Genomic DNA, 19,978 nt, shown 5'->3' with positions numbered 1-19,978 from the left:
CTAACGGCCGCGCGCGCGCGCGCGCAGGGGACCCCGTCAGCCCCTCCTCCCCCCCCCCGCCCCTCAGCGCCCGCCACCGCCGTGAAGTTTGGCCCCTCGCGGATCCCGTGGGGCTCCCCCCTCCTTCTCGTCTTTCCTGCGCCCTGACGTCACGCGCCCCCCTCCTCTCATTTCGCGGCGCGAAAACCCAACCGACAACGACAAGCCGGGCAGAGGGGGAGGGGGGCGGAGCGAGGCGGGGCGGGGCTGCGCGCCGGGTCACGTGAGAGCGGAGCGCGGCCGGCCGTTGGCGGCCGCGCGCGGGTCACGTGGGCGCGGGGTGGCGCCGCCCCCTCCGGCGCGGCGCGGCGCTCCGAATCGCGTCCCGCGCGCGCCTTTCTGCCCGCCCGCCCGCGCCTCGCGCTCGCTCCTGTCAGCGGCCATCGGCCATCGGGCGGCGGCGGCGGGTCCGCTCCCTCCATGGCGCTCGCGCCCGCCTCCCCCCGCGGCTGAGGGCTCCGCTCCCCGCCAGCGCCCGCGGGCATGGTGGGCAGGGTCGCCGTGGCCGCGGCGGCCGCCTCCCTCCCCGGGAAGGACGGCGACGCTCAGGTGGGGACGCGGCCACGGGCCGGGGGCGGCGCGGCGCGGCGGGGTCCCGGGCGCCTCCGTGCTCTGCTCTGGCGGAGGTGGCGCGCCGCTGTGGCTTCAGCTGCTGTAGGAGGCTTTATCGAAAGGATTAAAAACTTGCCCGGTCTTCCGTGAGCTGCGCCGGGTGGGGGACAAAGGTTGTGTCCCGCTGTGTGGGTGTCTCGCCGGGCTGTGGGCGCCGCGGCCGCCGCGACGCGGGACGCTCGAGAATGCGTCAGTTATTTAACTTTACTTCGTGTTTTGTAGCGACTCTTAAAAAGTGACGTGCGTCCTCCTGTGGGATTTCTTTTTTTAATAATCAGATGAGATGATTTCAGAATAGTTTAGTTCTTAGTAAACAAGAAGAAATATGAAATTCTTTGTGAGCTGCCTTCTTTGGAAGCATGACATTCTGTTTTATAACAGAGCATGTTCAGTTCCTTGAAGTATTTTGAAAGGTGTGGTTTCTTCTCCTTAAGATACTGATATGTTTTCATTTTTGGCTGGGATCATATGGCCTTCATCAGTTTTGTGATTCTTTGGCTAAACGCTCTGCAAAAATATGCTCTGGCCAGCATCTCGAGGTAATTAATAGATGGAGCTTGTGGCTTGAAGGCAGACTTTCCCCACCCGAGTTAGGAAATAGCAGACCTTTGCTTAGGGCTCTTCTGAAGACCTGGCGGTCGCTTTCGGTGTTGGGGGTCTTGAACGTGTCGAGTAAGTTTCAGAATGGGGCTTTATTTTTTTCAGTGGCAAAATCTTTGTTTCAAATTGAGTTGCCTATTGAAAAAATTGACATAAAACTGACATGTACGCAGTCTTAGTGCTTTGACACGAGACTTTTGTCTTCTGGAGAAGTATTACTGTCACTAATACATACTGCAGATGCTGTACTGCTTTACGTTTCTGTATTACCTGTCTTAGTTTTGTTTTTTAAAGCTAAGAGTAACGTTGAACTTTTTTCTAGCCATGCAAGAAACGGCGAGAAGAAGATGCTTCTGTAAAAACAATCACAAGATACTTTTCACCATTAGCAAAACCTTTGGATAAAGTGTTGTCGCCACCAAAAACCAACAATATATTGGATTATTTTAAAAAGACATCTATGACTGAGAAAGCTATGTTGCCAGTCGTAGCTGGAGAAAATAAACTACAGTTGGATGCCGATGACAAAGATGGTAACTCACCTTTGAAACCACCTTCAACGCTGAAGCGGAAAGGGAAGAGAGTTAATTTAAATAATAAACTAGGTGAGAGGAAAGAATCTGAGAATGAACACATAATAGAAATTAATAGCGATGACAGCAGCAGAGAAACAGCAGGACCAAAACAAGATGCTAATGATTTTACTGGCACCTGTACTTTAGTTGACCAAAACTGCGTAGAAGAATTAGCAGAAGATAGTCTGCAAAGTGAGAACATCTCGAACGATGTCATCTACAGAAAAAAAGATAAGAAAGTTCGCTCTGAAATAAATAGAACGAAAAATAGCATAAGAAAATCAAGGAAAAGGAAGCACAAAGTAAATATGGATTCGTCTGAAAGCTTTTCATCTGAAAACCAGCTGAATGAAAAGTGTGAAAAGGAACCTAAAGTTAAGGAAAAAACAGTATCTCCTAAAATGGAGTGTGAGGCTACTATTAGTGACTCAAGTGTTGAAGTTCAGATGGGTGATAAGCCATCACAGGTAAATGGTAGTATAATAACTGTGTCATTTGAGGACTTCCTGAAGAGTCAAGAAGATAATGCAGATCATGTTGAGGAAGGCACAAAGCTAACACTGGACGACTCTGTTGCAGCAAATGAAACGGTCAAAAGTGATAGCGTTAGTGACCCCGAAAAGTATGAGGAATCTCAACAGCTACCACTTAAAACAGTGACTGTCCTTGCACAAATTCATTCTGTTCCCCCCAAATCACCTCCTCTACATAAGGAGCAAAAAGCTTCCAGGAAACTAGCTTCCATTTTTTTGAAGCAAAAAGGATGTGTAGGGGAAAAAGAAAGTAGTCTAGTCCTCTTGGAGAGTGAACAATCTGAACAAATTACTCAGAAAAGAAAATCTAATGTTGTTATTGAGGAAGAAGAATTGGAGTTGGCTGTACTAGAGACTGCAGGATCAGAATCTTTAAAGTCAAAGTGTACTCTAGAAGAAAGGCATCAGTTTATGAAAGCCTTTAAACAACCAACATCGGATGTAATAAAAAGTGGAGTTAAAAAGGCACCTGGGAAACTAAAACAAGTCATTGCGAAGTCATCAGAAGAAAAAGAAGGAACAGACGGAGGGGATCTTGCTTCAAATAAGGGATTAGACGGTGAAATACTAGAAGATTATGTGGACAAACATTCACATCATAGCCCTGAAAACAGTAGAACTAGAAACAAAAGACCTAATAAGTTTCAGAAAAATGGAAACAGAAGAAAGAAGGCTTTGGAAACTAAAGAAATGAGTGTCTCAAATACTAACAATTATAACAAAGATTCCGGAGCTAATGTTCGTACTAAGGATAATGCCTTAGATGTAAGAATTTCGTCAAGTCCAAAAGTGAATGAGTTAAGGAGGAGTTTAAGGCAGAAGAAAATTGAAACACCCGAAAAGGTTACACCTAAAAAAAACAGAACAAAAGATACTTTTTGTGAAAATGAATTAAGTGACAGTCCTTTACAGACTTCCACACCAAAAGCAAGCAAGAAATCCTTGAAGAAAAGTAATGTGTATAAGGCTGAGGTGATTACAATACCCTTTGAGGCGAACAGCCCAATAAGGTAAATGTTTTTAGAGTATATTCTGTCTTTTTGCACTTTGTTTTCTTGTGGATATTTTAGGAGTAAGACATAATAATAAATTCATTGGAACACATACCAACGTTGCATGAATATTTACCATGTTGGATAATAACGTGGTGGAAGCAAAGTTGACCCTAGAATTGTGCTTGTGCTGAAAGACAAAAACAATACGCTTATGAAGGGGTTGGTTTCTCTCTGCAGCGCTGTATTTGTAAAGGATTTAAAATGTGAAAGTTAGAGCAACATTTTCCTTTAATAAAAATAACAATTTCGTAACACTTTTCCTTAATTAGAATGAGGTTTACACGGATCAGTGCAACTAAAAAATCAAATAAAGCTGAAGCAATGAAAAATGAAGAGTTTGCCTCCAAAAATACAAAGGTAACTTATGTAACACTTTAAGCGTTCCAGTGTTTAGTGTCATTTACTGTATGTGCGTAGTTATATTAATATTCAGTATTGTGTGATTGTGTAATAAAGTTAATTGGAGGATCCCCTTGTAGGGCACTCAATCCCTTTTGAGAAGTATTTCATTATTTGTAACTGGGTATTTATCTTGTCGCAGTTTGCTTCACTTTCCAATCTTTCACTTTGTTTTTGACATAAACTTCAAATCATATGCTTCTGTGAGTGTGAAGGATGATATTAATGTGTGAAGTACTTGCGGGGATACATGGCTATAAATTACTAGATATTTTAGTTATTTTGTACTTTGTCGATAGGTGAGCTCTGCTTCTAAAAATATATTCAAAGCAAAACAGCTGGTTGAAAAAGCAAAGGCTATACAGCATAATAGAACAAAGGTTAATGAAGACTTATCAACTCCCGTGAGGCGCTCATCTCGACAGCAAGCTCTTGCTGAAAAGAAAAAACTGCAAGAAAATGAAGTAAGCCTGAATATTTTGGGGCAAAATTTTCCCCCAAGTTTTGTGACTCATTTAAGCAAAAGAAAAAAAAAAAATTCTTATCCTGCAAACATTTATTTTAAGGAATCAAATAAGGTACCTAGTGATAAAATGGTATGGTAAATATCAGATAGTAATGCAGAACTGCCAGACTTGGACTGGAAAGATCATCCTAATGCAGCTCTTTAAAATGCACCGGGTAGTCACGCTCTAAAAGTGACTATTTCTCTACCTTATGGAGAACAAGGTGTCTGTCTCGGATATGTACGTTTTAGACATCTAAATTTAGATGAGTAATTTTGGCCTGCACATATATATTGTCCCTAGTAATTAGAATGAGGACGTTGGGCTTGGGAGAAACTTATTCTATAAACTGGTTCTGTGTAGGCAACACTAATAAAAGTATTTTATAACTTTTAAGTTATGTTTACTAACTTCCAAGCTCTCTAGCAGTGTCTTCAGTTTTCCCAGTACCTATCGCTAGCTGATGTTGTTAACAAAAGAGAAAAGATTGCGCTGCTTTTCTTACTTTGTTTGCTTTCCCTCTAGGAATCGATAATAATTTTAGATTCAAGCCTGAGTAATGTCACTACTACACCACGTAACGTGAAGCAAAAACAAATGAATCTTCGGAGCCTAAATGATGTGCTAGGGAAAAAGTCTAGAAATGTGAAGGTTACCAAGAACTCAAATGGTAATTGGATTTTAATGAACACGTTTTTTATTGTGGTTATTAAGTATTTTAACTCTTATTTTATAAAATGGCCTTTATAGTATCTTCTTCTTTTGTTTTGATATATATATAATATTCTTATATAGCCTTCCTTTTTATGACATGAGTTAAGAGTGTAGAGAATTTTTTTTACATGTTTCTTTGATGCCCCCTTCCTCCCCCAAATTGGGGAAAAGCATATTTGTTTGCAAATCTAGTAAGATGTAACTGCCCATAGCATTCTGTACCTTGTAGTCTTTTACTAACTTAGGCATTTTTTAAATGTTACGTAAAATAACATCTATAGTTATGAAATAACTAGAAATATAACTGTATTAATTGGTCTGGATAGTATGGTTTTACTTTTTTTTTATTATTATTTTTTTTTTTTTTTTTTAATCCGAAAGTCTCCTCAATGCAATGCCTTAACAGAGATTAAAATACTTAGCTTCCCCTTAAGAAAAGGAGATTCCATTAGGAAAGTTGTTAGATGGAAAGTATGGGTAGTGAGGAGGGAAGCAAAGTTAGAATCTAGACATGATGAGAGAAGAAAGTTGAGATGTACATCACTGTTAATCCAGTCATAATTCTCCCCCTTTTCCCTTTTTTTTAAAGGAAAACTGCGCTGTCCGCCTTCACTCCTGGGCAAAAACGTTCGAAAGTGTGCAGATGAACCAATCGTGATCTTTGATGAAAGCAGGTCAGTGGTTAAAATTACAGTTGCTTAAGAATTAAAATATATTTTAAGGTTACTTTTAATATTCTCTCATTTTACAATTTTAAATTCACTTATTGAAACGTGTATAAGTGTTCGTGTTTTATTCTGATCGACATGCAGCTTGTAAACCTCTGGTATTTTTTGGAGGATTACTTCTTTAACTATCGTTGAGCCGTTTTAGAAGTTTCAGAACCTAGTTGATGACTAGCATAAAACACCCTGATAAAAATACGGAATGAGGAGGATGAATTTCTTTAAACTAAAATCTCTACTAACACAAAACTTATGAAATACAAACTCATTAAAGTTAAATTAATTTTAACAGTTCTCCCAGGCTGTTTCTTATTTAATGTGTAAAGTGAATTTTATTAAATTCTGTTGTAAGCCCTATGTACCTGGTGGTTGTTACTTTTTTTCTTTAAACTTCTGTTTTCATTGAAGCCAAGATGCATCTGAAAATTCTCAAGATGGTGATCAGTTCAGAGCAAAACGTGAATTCTTGATGAGTGGTTTGCCAGAGTCGCTGAAAAGACAGATTGCAAAGAAAGCAGCAGCAATGGAAGCCTACTCTGTTGCAAGTTCCTGCTTTAAGACAGTTGTCCATGTACAGCAGAAAGATGAGTGTAAGCTTTTGTTCATTCATTGATAAATCTGTCTAATAGTTTCAAGCAAATCTTTGGGAGATCTGTACAGAAAAGAAAAAAAGTTGGGAAACGGAACTTCTTATTATTACTGGAGTAATTGACCGTTCTTTCTTGTATTGCAGGAAGAAATCAATATTAGCACGCTTCCAATTTTTACATACACAACTTTAACATTAAATCGATGCTAGAGTAATATATATGTTTATGGGTAGGGATACAATGTTCTTAATGTGTAGTCAAATTAGTCTTTCAAGTTCTGATTTGGAGAATGAAAGTCAGGTTGGGCTGACTGGGACGGAGGTAGCAAACAAAGGTAAACTAACAAAGGTAAAATGCTTCTCAAAAGAAGCAAAAGAGCAGCCCAAATTTTTTCCTTGCTGAATGAGGGAGTGTGCTACAACGCTCTAAGGGCATGGCAGAAGGTAGAGTAGGACTCAACTGAGCTTATAATTACCAAGGAACCAACAAACAATCCTGGGGAGATCAGCTGTCCCGCGGAGAAGCGATGAGGCCACAGATTATTTAAAGTGAGCACAGCCCAGGAGGGATTTACTGGAGAAATGTTGTATATACAAGTGTGCAAATTTGTTTTGCTTGTGAGTGGTCGAATTGGTAAAGATACGAAATCAGTGCACCGTAAGTTAAATAAGTGTGGCTTTGACTTGATCAATTTGTAGATGAAAGAGTATTTACTCCCACTTAGCATGGGGTATTTTGTCAGCGGCTGCATCTCTGTTCTGTTAAAAGGTTGTTTTTTTGACTTTTGGTAGGTTATCCATTGTGGAAATTGAAATCGCCATCATGTCCTATATTAACTAAGCTAAGGAAACTGAATACTGACGTCACCAACGTCGCCAATATCCCCATTTCACTTGGTGAATTTTCCACTGTGCATTCAAAACTAACTGGAAGCCGTTCTGCACCTGTGGTTAGTACTTTAAAAGGGGTTTTGTTACCATAACAGCTAACAAAAATCCTCAATTTACTGTTGTTACGACTTCTGTTGTTTAAAAATAAATCACATAGCTTGATTCAATGTCAGCTATGAATTTTTCTGTTGTTGTGATTTGTCCCTTCTGCGTTGTAACACTAGATAATTTTCAAGGTTTTCTCTTAACTGTCTTAAGCCCAGTGATTGCCACTGTTGTCTTAAACTATGAAAAACTGTCGTTGTTGTTCTATATAATGTTTTCAAGTGACTTTTTATTCTGCATTACAGTTTTCTGGCCAACGAACAACCTTCCCTGAAATCCTCAGAAAAGACTTACTAGATGAGATCGTGTTTTCCAACTCCCAGTTTCCTGTGAGAAAATACTTCTACAAGCTTCTGAAAAAGCAAACAGAACAATTGCTTTTTGAAAACAGTATACAAGGTTAGTAATTTACATAGCAAATCCCACCCCCCACAAAAACGAACAGTGGCCTAAGAAGACAACTTGAACCTTCCAGAAACTGTTCAAGGAAGGAATATTGTTGTTGGGAATAAACTGAGCCTTATATTTTAGGTTATGTTGAGTGAAATCTTTCAAATATGGCTTAAACAAATGTACAGCTGTAACGGACCTACATCTTTTTAAAATCTCAAGCTAATTTGATGTTTTCTCTTAGAAAACAGAGATGGCGCTGCAAAGTCTGAGGTAAATCAAAAGCATTCTGACAACTGGAAAGAAGCTAAAAGGAAAAGGAAAGAAACTGAAGACCACAAATCAAAAAGGAGAAAACGAATGGAAGGTACAGAGGCTGAAATAAAATCCAGAGTTTCCAGGAACCTTAGCGCTCCCATATCTGGGAAAAACCAAGCAGAGACAGGACTAACAATGCATTTGGGAAAAAACAAGACCCAGAAGCCGGATGTTATGACAGAGGTCATTGAAGTTTTATCAGAGCCAAATGTAGTTTCAGGTAACTACATCTTATATGTGATTCAATTCTCTTTGCAGTGATAAAATGCATATGTGATATGTCATCCTTCCACTGTGGTGCAGGACAGTTCCAGATTGCCTCCAGGGAGTGTGTAGAGGAAACGGGGAAACAGGAGAACATAAAATAAGTAGGCCATATAGAGGAGTCAAAGGTTATTCATTATTATTTTTGTGTCTTAAGAGCCAAAGGGTTATCAGTGTGTTTTAGCCTTAAGTTCATGCGTATAATAAGCCTGTACTGAGACATGTTTGTGCGTATCATCTAGTGGATTTTGTGCTATCTTTTCCTTTTTCAGTTTTTATAGCTTTCTCAATACAGCCTACTTTATATCCTTGTGAATAAGAAATAGTTTTCTCTGAAGTACTGATCTGAAACTGATTCTCTGTTCTCTGCTTATAAGGGCTTCTTCCTCATTTTAATCCCATGATGCAAATTCAGAACTACTGTTCAGTCTTAATATTCTGCTAGATTCGCTCAACTCTTTCAGATAAAGAAACACTTTAAAATAATTTTTCTGTAGGTGTTGAAAAGGAAGATGCGCTCTGGACAGAGAAGTATCAGCCTCAAGACTCCAGTGAACTTGTAGGGAACAAGAAAGAAATTGAAAAGCTGCACAGGTCAGAAATGGGAGCATGGATCCATTGTCTTAAAATAACACAGAACATTGTGCTACTTGATTATGCTTAAAGTGAAGCTAACAAGTTTACACTGCGCTTAAAAAAGACTTAACAGGGTGTGTGTTTTGAGGCCTTTGCTTTGCTTTTCTCGCAAAAAGTTGCGGAAGCAAATTGTCAGTTGGTATGAATGACCTGTTGGTCATAGTTTGTATTATAGTAATAACATAGAAATTTGTATGGTACCAAATAAAAACACGCATGAAATGCTACACTAGATCTTGGGGTAAAGTGAAATACTTAATGTCCTTCCAATTTCAGTAAAACTGATTTTTGTCAGGTTATTTTATGCTTATTCCACATGAATGAGAGATAGCAACTTATCAGTACTTGTCTATACTTTCCTGCAAGCGTGCCTGAGCCTGATCTTGATGCACTGCCTCTGCTGTTGACGGTAATTTAGCACTCAAATCCATCTAATCTATTGTACTTTCTGTTAAAGTCTCCGTGTTGGTTTAAGTTACTGTTGTGACTCTTATGCAGAGTTTAATGATCCATCTGCCAGACAATGCTTACCATGAATGCAAAGCATTTTCTAGTTTATTACATAATTTGTGAAGTAACCCGTTTTTATACGAGTCAACTAATAGAACGGAGAATGAAGAAATAATCCTTCTTTAAAAAAAAAAAAAAAAACGAATATCAAGCAGATTTTTTTTTTTTTAATCTGAAGGAACCTGATTAAGTTTGAGAGGGAGAAAAAGTGACTGATCTCTCCTAGTTTTACATTATGCTCCATCTGAATTTGAGTAATATTACTGAGTGATAACTTATTTTTCTGTTCCTTCCCCTTATAGCTGGCTAAAAGAATGGAAAAAAAGAGCTGATTGGGAAGAAAAAAGAAATCAGAAAGGGGCAAAGGAGGACAAAGAACATCAAGGTGCTGACGGAATTAAAATAAAATACATATACGTAGCTGCTGCTTGTTCATGTTGTCATAAGATGATATGAAAGGGTCATGGCCCAAACAATCCTTTTTTATCTTTTAAATAATTCTACAGATTCTTTGGACAGCCTTGATTTTAAAGATGATAAATCTGATATTGAGGAAGAGACTAACCTTTGCAATACTGTTTTGATAACTGGCCCACCAGGAGTGGGAAAAACTGCTGCAGTATATGCTTGTGCTCAGGAACTTGGTTTTAAGGTTTGTGGATTCTTTTCAATGGCATTTTTCTTGGTTGTAACTAGTGATAAAAAGCAACTGTAATACAAGAAGTCTAACGTTTCTTTGTATAAATTAAATATCATTGCAGATATTTGAAGTCAATGCCTCTTGCCAGCGCAGTGGTAGACAAATACTGTCTCAACTAAAAGAAGCTACTCAGTCTCATCAAGTGGACAAAAAAGGCATAAATGCACATAAACCTTGCTTCTTTAACAGCTGTAGCAGTGCCAAGTCACCAAGTAAGTTTCGAAGCTATATTTGTCTTGTTTAGAAACAGAGTTCCCAAGACAATTTTTTAGACATCATTTCTTTGAAAAAGATGACAAATTTCAGTTTGCCTGGCCACCGTAATCATAATAAATGCTTGCTTGGTTCACACAGCTATGTGTGACATTATTTAATGACTTTCTCAGAATGACTGACTTCTGATCATCTTCATCAGTTATTTCTCTAGTGGTAGAGTAAGTGCTATGGCACTTGAATAGAAAGTTGAATGGAAGTCGTTCCCTGTAACAGGAGAAGAAAAGTAAAATAAATGCAAATACGCATGATAAAACTATCCTGTGCTATATACAAAACAACTGAACAGGGATTTGTTCTAAATTTGCCTGAGAAATGTCAGTTTCAAATTATTTTGAGCAGAAGTTTAATGAAAACCATATTTTGCAGAAAAAATACTTTCTCCTAAGAAAGTTATTTCGCCAAGAAAACCTCCGCTTTCACCAAAAGGAGCAAAACGAAGCTTACCCCCTAAAACACTAGCAAACTATTTCAAAATTTCTTCCAAACGGAAGAATAATGATGGAATAGTAACCTCACAAGAAAATAATAAAGGTAGGTATCACTATTTGATGATTAGTTACCTTCTTTGGAGATGGAAGAGCTACGCTGTGGGAAAGAGTGAAATAAGTACATTTATTATACCCTAACTGCCAGAAAAGACTTCTTAATATCTCTGATGCACTTATCTATGTAGAAAGTACATTAGGCTCCAGTACAGGAGAGCTAACTATTGTACAGATCATTTGACACATTCTTAAGTACAGTCAGCTTGCTTTCCTTTGTCTTTTTCAGAGCTTTTAGTCAAGAGATCGTAAATTTAAGAACTGTGTATGGTAAACAGATATTTATACTACTTCGGTGCCTGTTTCAGATTGGTGTGAAACGGTCACTGCGCTAGATGGTGTATGTGCATACAAAATTACTGCCTCACAGTTAAGGCGTCCCCTAAAGCCAGAAAATGTTTGATCGCAGAATGTGGATTTTAGTACAAAGGCAGGCGTGCTGAAGTCCATGAAAGGATGTTTCCAAATGTTTCATGGGATCAGGACTCTTAGAGACAAAGATTTTTAGAAAGAGAATACTATATTTAGGCAACCAGTATTTTTGCATAGACAGTAGAAAGGAACGAATGAGCAAAGCACTGGACGGAATTGGGGCAATCAAGTCTAGTCCTTGCATTTTCAGGCGATTGCATTACTTTTCCTTGAAGGACACAGAGAACATCAGTGCCGTGCCCCCAACGCATCATAGTTCACAGATTTGGTGCAGAATTAATTTTGCGATTGTCAGCCCTTCACCACACACCAGTGAATTCCCAGGAAATGTGTGTGTGTGGTATGTGTGTGCGTTTTTTGTTGTTTAGGGTTTTTTTTTTTTTTTTTAAACAAGAGACATCAGTAAAGAATGTCGGTCAGATATTTAAAATTTTGTGTCAGTCTAGGTTTTCTTAAGCAGTTTATACATTGGGTGTTTTTTTGAAACCAGTGTTTAGAATATGTATTACATGGCTTGAGTCCTCATTTATCGATAATTCTTTGCCAATCTGTAGAAAATGATCAGGAGTCATGTGAAGAAAAGAAAAATCCTGAAATTAAGTCAATAAACAAAGAAGTCGAAGGAGGAGAGCACAACAGAAAAAGTGCAACATCTCTCATTCTCTTTGAAGAGGTAAAACTCAGGTGAAATATTGATGTGAGCAATACATACTTGTGTTATGTTTAAAGAAATTAACTTGTAAGTTGTAAGACTTCCAGGTAGATTCAAGTGTAAGGCTTATCAACTTCTTAAAAACGAATTCAGTGTTTAATTACTTCATCTTCCTGAGTATTTTCTTAATCAGACTTGCACAGATTTATCCCTGATCGTTATTTTACAAACATATTTTAAAGATGAAGAAACTGCCTATCATCTGTCTATCAACAGTTGCTCACTGTTGGAACAGTTTGCAAGAGTCTGCTAATTTAATTTCTTTGGTTATGTCAAAAGTATTGATTTCTAATTTTGGATTACCTAAATGCTCTGAGACAGTTTAAAACAGTCACCATATAACCATCCCAGTAATTACAGTATCTAAGCCCACATTAAATTTCTCTTTGCTTTTACTAAGTCCTTTTACCCAAAAACATCTTTAGTTCCTAAACTAAAAAGGCAAAATTATAGCCCAGAATGTAATTTTAACTAGATTAAGGATGTATAGCAATGTTGTTGTTGTTGTTGTGGGGTGATCCTACAGAACATCACTGGTGCAATTTATTTTTAAAAAAAAAAAAAAAAAGGAGCGGGGGGAGTTGGTCTTGAGCACAGAAGACTGTCATCAAAGGGCTATGTGATGCAAATGTAGACCTTACCTGAAGCATGTATACTCTCATGGCCTATGTATGTTCAAAAATATGTATTAATGTTTAAAGCCTTATTCTGTAGTAAACTGACTGCAGTCACAACTTGTACCTATTGTTGAAGCTATTGACATCTTGCACTTTGTTTTCTATAGGTAGATGTAATATTTGATGAAGATGCAGGGTTTCTTAATGCCATAAAGACGTTCATGGCAACTGCAAAGAGGCCTGTAATTCTTACTACTAATGGTGAGTAGTGTTTATTTCAGTAATTAGGCTTTCCAGACAGAAGACTATTTCAATAGGATGCAGCTCCGGAATGTAAAACTTGAGTCTGCAGACTATAAAATGAATTTGTTAGTATTCAAGTAAGATGCTTCAACTGACTGCTTTAATGGATAAAGAAAATAATTAGTTTTTAATAAAACTTCATGACAGTTAACTGGTATCTCTTTATGTAGATCCAACCTTTAGTTTAATGTTTGATGGCTATTTTGAAGAAATCAACTTTAGAACCCCTTCCTTGGTAAGTCTACGTTTGGGAATGCACGTACATCCCAAGCAAATGTTTGTCAGTTAATTCAAGCTTGAAATTTAAACGTTGGTGTAAGTTTACATCTATCTTGTTACGACTCGCAACAAGACTACATGGGAAGTACTGACCTTTACATGTACAGCTATTGATTGTTAGCCGAGAGGCTTTATTTTCTTATTCATTTAGTATTTGTGAAGGAATTGCGATAAATATTTCATTCAATTTTCAAAATGGAATAAATAATTTCATACAAGATATGTCTAATTTTGTTTTGAAAACTGACTATGCTAGTGTTGGTTCATTCACTGAAAAGTAAAGGAGCTATTGTAAAAGTATAATGGGTTATACCTTTAATATGAACCCTTAATATATTAATTTAATACAATATCTTTTAAATGGAGCTTAACTCTCTGACATGTACTATTTGGATTTGGCACAAAGTTCTGCTCTTCTACATATGTTTTAACATAACTAATCTACTTTAATAAATCTATTGTGTTAGAAGGAAAAAATCTATTTCAAGCATAAATAGAACAATTTGCTTCTGTATGACTTAACGTGTGGATGGATAAGAGTTGTTTTTCAGTAGTCTTTGCCTTAACTTTTGTTTAGGTAAATGCTGCTAGCTATCTGCAAGTGCTGTGTTTGGCTGAGAATCTACGAACTGATGTAAAAGACTTGGCTGCTTTATTAACCACAAATAACTGTGATATCAGACAAAGTGTTCTCTTCTTACAATTTTGGGTTAGAAGTGGAGGTGGATGCTTGAGAGAGAAGCGTTTGGCTCTCCATGGTAGGTTGATCTAATTTACAAAAAAAACAAAAATTCTCCGTTTTAACTTGAATTTGATTAAATCAAACCATTCTTAGACGTGTATGAATAGTTGGTAACTTTAAAATGCCTACGCATTTGAATTTTTGTTTGTTCATTTTTTAGTACTTCAAAACCTTGTTTATATATACAGAAGTCTGGAAGTTTGCTTTAGTTGTACCTCTTAAGTACTGTAATGATGGGTAATAACTTATCTCCCCTTCCTCTTATGCAAAAGTGGGCAGAGCAGGGACCAGTACTAGTTCACTTCAGGCCCGAGTTTGCTGTTCTTTAGTCACCTAACTGAGTTGTAGGCAACTCACCTAAAAGAAAAGTAGAACTGAAAAAGAAGACAAATAGGACAACTAGCAAGCAGGTAGAAAAGCAGGTTTCATGATGCAACTTTTCAAGTAAAGCATGTTATCTCTGTACAGGAGGAGATGAGACCAATAAAGCAGATGAAGTAATTAATTCTGAAAAGACTACTGATTCCAAGACTGATTTTTCTCAAGCTGATACGCGTCTCTGGGAGTTTCCAAAATGTGATACGGGCTGTGTAGAGACATTGCTTGGCCTTAAGAATATCTTATTGCCTTCAGAAGACTTGCTTACATTTCTTAAGGTATTTTTGTAGTTGACTGGCTAATACTTTGAATAATTGCCATACCTATAGTCTGATAATTGTGTGTAATCGTTATTATGAATAGTGTCGTCTTAGAAGAAAATGATTTTGAAAAAAATTGTTTTAGAAATGGCTATCCTTCTAGCAATTAACTCTAACTAGGGCGGCCTCCTTCAAGCAAGCAGTCCCTCACCTTTCGAGTATGAAGCTAAGAATAGGAGACTTTTTGTAATAGCGTTCTTACTTTACAAAAAAAATTATTTTAATATATCAATACATTTTTTTCCACAATTACTGTTTTACAGCAAAAAATCACGACCATGGATGAATGGAATAAATTGATACAACTTCTCACAGAATTCCAGATGAAGAAAGTGGATTTTATATATAGTAATCTTGAATTTATTCTTCCTTTACCAGTGCAAGTTCTTCCAAACCAGTCTGAAGCCTCTAACGCCACACTTGAAAGGACTACCATAGTTTCTTCAAATACCAGATCTATTAATAGTTATTGCACTGGGAAAAGTAGCCCTGGAAAAAAGTCTAAAAAGACAAAGAACCAGAAAAGGCTTGCTATATTGGATGATAGTGATTTATTTGATACTGGACTGAATTACTCATCTGAACTTATAACTTTACCCTCAGATAGTCCTATATCATGTATTGAAGTAAACAAAGAGGAATTAAAATTGATGATGGATGAAGAAGAAAACAAAATGGAAACTAAAAAAAACCCAGCAAGTGAGAAAAGATCTGCTCTTGTTTTTCAGTGTCTAAATTCACTGACTGAATTTGTGGAGAACATGTCTTTTTTAGATTGCTGTATAAACACTAATACCAAGAAACCACTGGAGTTTTCTAAAGATGAAGGATTTAATTGGACAAATGGCAAAATCAAAAATGGTCTTTGTGATGAATTCAGTATTGAAAACACTGATTGGTGGAATTCCCAGAGCTGTAGTGAACTAAAGGCAACTGTTGAAGCACTCAGTTTTAATAAATGTTCTGTTAATATTTCACAAAACTTGGAGGCCTCTTTGGGTACCAGTAAAACGCCTGAAAGTGATGAACTTGAGGGACTTACTTTGCATATTTCAAACACAAGAAATTATGTATCCTTCAGTCAGTCAGCTGATTCAAGGTAAGACCTTGCTAATACTTCCTGGAATATAGTAGTTACTTAAGAAAAGCATTTCACAGTGTGTAGGACTGTTTCAGATACTATGCATACACATGCCTACCAGTATGTCTCAGAACACTGGAAGAAATTGTTCACTTATTTTAAATGATACTAAGTTAACCAGTTGGCAATCGCTGCAGAAAGGGACGCTCCTTTTTCGAATAACCTGACTGTAATGTTGTTTGGGAATGGCAGCCTTAGTCTGGCCGATCTATTTACCAAAAGACAAAACAAAACTGAGCTGAAGGGAATGGCTTTTTTAAAGATAGTTTACTTCTGCAAATACTAGACACATGAATTTTTCATTCAGTGACTGGTTATACTGAGTCTGTATTAAAGGTATAGGTGTTGCTTGATGAAGACCTAACAGAATTTAGAGCAAAAAAAACTGCAGTATTTTTGTCCTAACTTACGTTAAAGAAAAATAACCTTTAATATATTTATGAGAGATCCAAAAGTCCATTACTGTTAGCAAGTATTGATATGAAAGATTGGCTTTAATATAAAGCAAACTAGTCATCGTACATGAAGTTGGCAAAATAGGTGAAGAAAACCTATTCAGGTGCCTATTAGGAGATTAAGTTATATTTGTATTTCTGTAAGTCAGTAACCGATTGAGCAGCAATAAAATCCAAAATGGATGTAACTGTCTAAAGATATTGGCAAGTTCAGCCAATATATTTTGACTAATACATTATGATCCGATATTGACATTCTGGCAAACACCAATCACATGACGCTTTATTTTTGAAGACAACAGATGCTTTGCGATACCTGGTCTGACAGGTGTACTAAAGCTCACACGTAAGGACTAGATCGTGAAGAACTATTAGTCTCTACAGTTAAGCTTGGAGGATTGGCAGAACAAATGACTATCCCTCACCTTTCTGTCTCCTAATTGCAGCTTTTGTGATGCTGTATAAGCAGCATATGATCAGAAGTCTCAGGTGTCTAGTCCAGTGGGAAGCATTTTTGGACACCTGTATCTTTGACAGTTTTAAACAAGTGGATTTGGTGTTAAGGTATAAAATGAGCACTAAACATTCTTGAACGAGAAACAATAAAGATTCTTTCTCCATTTTAGCATTCACAAAAAAGCACAGAAGAGGCTGGCAGTCATCAGAACTGTATTTTCCAGAATGCCTTTAAACCTGGGTAATAAACAAGCCAGCATAGTTGAATACCTCCCCACTCTTCGCAATATCTGTAGGTCCGAGAAGCTTAAAGAGCAAGGGAAGACTAAAAGAAGGTAAGTTTGTGGTTTTCCTAAATTTTGCTACGCTTCAATATGGAGGGTAGTTAAGAATTATAGCAAAATACTTTGTCAAATAATTCCAGATAAGAAAGATGAATGTTTGCCTTCTCTAAACATTAAAAGTATTGCCTAGCGTTTGGAAATAACTTTATTCTCTTGTAGTCACTCTGACTTTTCTTTTTATAGGTTCTTGCATTATCTCGAAGGAGTTCATCTTGAAATATCCAGACCAACGATAAACAGCCTGTCTTTTGAATTCCCTTAAAATTGCTAACACCAGGAATACTTTGTGTGGATGGGCCTAATAGCTTGATTTTTTTTTTTTTAACTTCCTCGCACATTATTGTATATTCAGAGCCATTTGTATATTAAATTTCTATATGTATTTAAAATAATGTATAAACCTGCTGTCACGATACTGCTTTCCACAACTGAAATGTGGGTTTCTTTGGTGCTTGTCCAGTGAGTGCATTTAGAATACTAAATGCACAGACTGATCAGGACTACTTTGTATTTTCTTTCTCCGTAATTTGTGTATCACATAGCAAGAAGTGCTCGTGTGACGAGCAACTGGCACAACTTCCACAGCAAACTTATTTTTTTGAGGAGACCACTTTACTAAAATAGACATCTGTCTTTCTGAATTTGCAGATAAATGCTAAATACCTGCATGAGAGGGTTGGGGGAGGGGGAAACACCTCTGAAAACGTAAACTACTAAAACCAACTCTTTCATCACAGTAACAATTAGGTAACAGTCTTTACAAAGTACTGTACCTCAATGTACATATATTTGTATGCAGTGGTTTCCCTTCATTATTTACAGCTGTCAAATTTTCATGTTAATCTGTTAAAATAGTAGGGAAATGTTTACTTTAGCTGAAGATCAACTCAAAGATTAGGCATGATTTTGTAAATTATATCAGTGTTATTTTGAGTTCAGTAATATTTAATTATTTCTAGTCTTGTATATTGTGTTCTATTTTTATACTGCATTTTGTATTTGACAAGACTTCAGTCTGTTTGTGATTGAATCTGTTTTTATATAAGTAAATAAATTTGTGAAACTTTGCTACAATTTTGAATATTTCTGAAATATGAAGAGACTTTTAAAAATTTTAACATTTTCCATCCATAAAGATGATTTTGATTTTAGTTTGTTTTAACTGGAAATACTTAACCATGTACTTAATGGTCTTTATAATATAATTGGACTGTTCCTTCGCAAATTGTGAATGAGACAGAATGGGGCTACTCCGTGGCACACCACTTCCCTTGATGCTTCTGTAATAAGGGAGGTCATTTTCTAGTACCCTCTGGTCTCATCTTTTAGTCTTTATATCTTAAAAGATGTTCGGAATGAATGAAAAATATTTATAAACAACAGTAAATTATTTTAAGCTTCTGCATTGTGGATGGTTTTCTTCATAGCTTACTTTTTCAGTAGCTAGAATATCCAATGAGAGTAAACTAAAGTGGTGGCTGTTAACATCTTAATGAGTTGTATCAGTGGTCTAAGTGATTCCTGTACAGTTTTGTGTAAAAAAAAAAAAATAATAATAATAATAATAAATAAGAGTAAAAAGTGTCTGTTCACTGCTTTTTAAATGTTACCTTAATCTAGCTAGATTGCAAGAGGGAGTGACATAATACTTCATACTGTGCAGCTTGTTTCTACTTTATTATTTTGGGAAATATGTGGGTAATTTAAAAGAAAAAATACAAACTAGAAAGCAATGGGAGGCAACTTATCTTCTTTTGAAGTCAACTCTCTTGTTCTAACAGTTTCCTTAAGAATGTTTTTTCTTAGACCCTCCAGTGATGATAATGATAAAATAACCAGTCCAAAAGGTAAGGTGGAATGCAAGTATTTCACTTCCTGATGATAAGACTGGAGTAGCAGCTTTGCATTTCTATGCATCAAGTACGAACATCTACTTTATTTATAACTTTAAGGAGTCTGAAACTTAAAAAGTTTCAATTTAGGATTAAGAGCTTATAAAAGACCAGAAGTTGAAGCAAGGAATCACACCTCTCTCTTTTCTTGTATGCCCGAAGAATGCATGTTCCTATATGGTACCAGCTGCCCTGGGGCCGGGGGAAGAACTCTGGCTGTTTTTGATTAACTGAACTGAAAAGGAAATGCTTCACAAGATCCCTTCCCCTGCTGCAGAAATCGCCTACCCTGGATTCGAAATGTTTTCTTGCAATAGTACGGGCCATACTTACTACTTTATGCTGCCCATGTCTGCAAATATAACGCTAGAAAAAAAGCAAATTTCTGTTTGGAGCAGAAAACACTTTTTCTTCCAAAACATCAACATCTGCTTCAAGACTCTTGGGAATTATTGAAGGAAAGGAAAGAAAACTGGTGCCTGAGCTTTAACAAAACCAAAAGTATTCACTGAAACGTGGTATATATGAATAACCCTCTTGCCAATGTCATGCAGCTGCTTCTATTTTACAGAGTCTGTAAGTTCATGACTGGCAAAAAAAACCCAACAACAACTGGCACTTGCTTTCGATCAAGCGCCTGTGCGATTTGGGGGCAGGGGGGCCTAAAAAGGGCAAGTTTGCTTCAGTATTTTTAACTGAGAATACATCTATAACTTTATCTAAAAAGTACGTCTCCGCAAACTGAGTCGCTCGACAAATCTTCTCCAAGTTTGTGCCTAAACTTTGCTGAATAAGAACGGCACGATTAGCGCTTTACTAACGTAAGAAACTTAACTCTGAAACTAGTTTCTAAGTGAAAGGTGTTTAAATACCTCTTTTTTTTTTTTTAAATTGCAGATCTCTTCCCCTTCCATTTTATCTCTCCCCA

At 37.2% G+C, this 19,978-nt stretch overlaps 1 protein-coding gene across 2 annotated transcripts; it reads left to right on the top strand.

The window, feature by feature from the left end:
* Positions 1-306: 306 nt before the first annotated feature.
* ATAD5 (ATPase family AAA domain containing 5) lies at positions 307-17,577 on the top strand. Of its 2 annotated transcripts, none has more exons than XR_011135544.1 (23): positions 307-588; positions 1,574-3,369; positions 3,684-3,771; positions 4,113-4,277; positions 4,845-4,989; positions 5,623-5,707; positions 6,167-6,348; positions 7,140-7,297; positions 7,589-7,742; positions 7,978-8,271; positions 8,813-8,909; positions 9,764-9,846; positions 9,968-10,113; positions 10,223-10,373; positions 10,804-10,968; positions 11,966-12,084; positions 12,908-13,001; positions 13,214-13,278; positions 13,900-14,080; positions 14,533-14,720; positions 15,141-15,861; positions 16,985-17,149; positions 17,342-17,577. XR_011135544.1 is itself a non-coding variant. In XM_068913936.1 (23 exons), exons 1-23 carry the CDS (start codon positions 523-525, stop codon positions 17,418-17,420), a joined length of 5,502 nt encoding a protein of 1,833 aa, XP_068770037.1. In that variant the 5' UTR covers positions 307-522; the 3' UTR covers positions 17,421-17,577. The 2 variants fall into 2 exon arrangements, 1 of the variants encoding a protein (XP_068770037.1); XM_068913936.1 differs by having other exon boundaries at positions 15,026-15,861.
* The last annotated feature ends 2,401 nt before the right edge of the window (positions 17,578-19,978 follow it).

Source organism: Struthio camelus, chromosome 19 (assembly GCF_040807025.1).
Source record: "Struthio camelus isolate bStrCam1 chromosome 19, bStrCam1.hap1, whole genome shotgun sequence".
Taxonomy (NCBI): Eukaryota; Metazoa; Chordata; class Aves; order Struthioniformes; family Struthionidae; genus Struthio; species Struthio camelus.
Note: the sequence above shows the minus strand (reverse complement) of the source record. Positions and strands in the feature narration are given on the sequence as shown.

Excerpts from the sequence above, each read along its gene's own strand:
- ATAD5 (XM_068913936.1), top strand. The coding sequence starts at position 523 with ATGGTGGGCAGGGTCGCCGTGGCCGCGGCGGCCGCCTCCCTCCCCGGG. Across the intron at positions 589-1,573 it reads GGAAGGACGGCGACGCTCAG|CCATGCAAGAAACGGCGAGA; the intron begins GTGGGGACGCGG and ends ACTTTTTTCTAG. Across the intron at positions 14,081-14,532 it reads GAAGCGTTTGGCTCTCCATG|GAGGAGATGAGACCAATAAA; the intron begins GTAGGTTGATCT and ends ATCTCTGTACAG.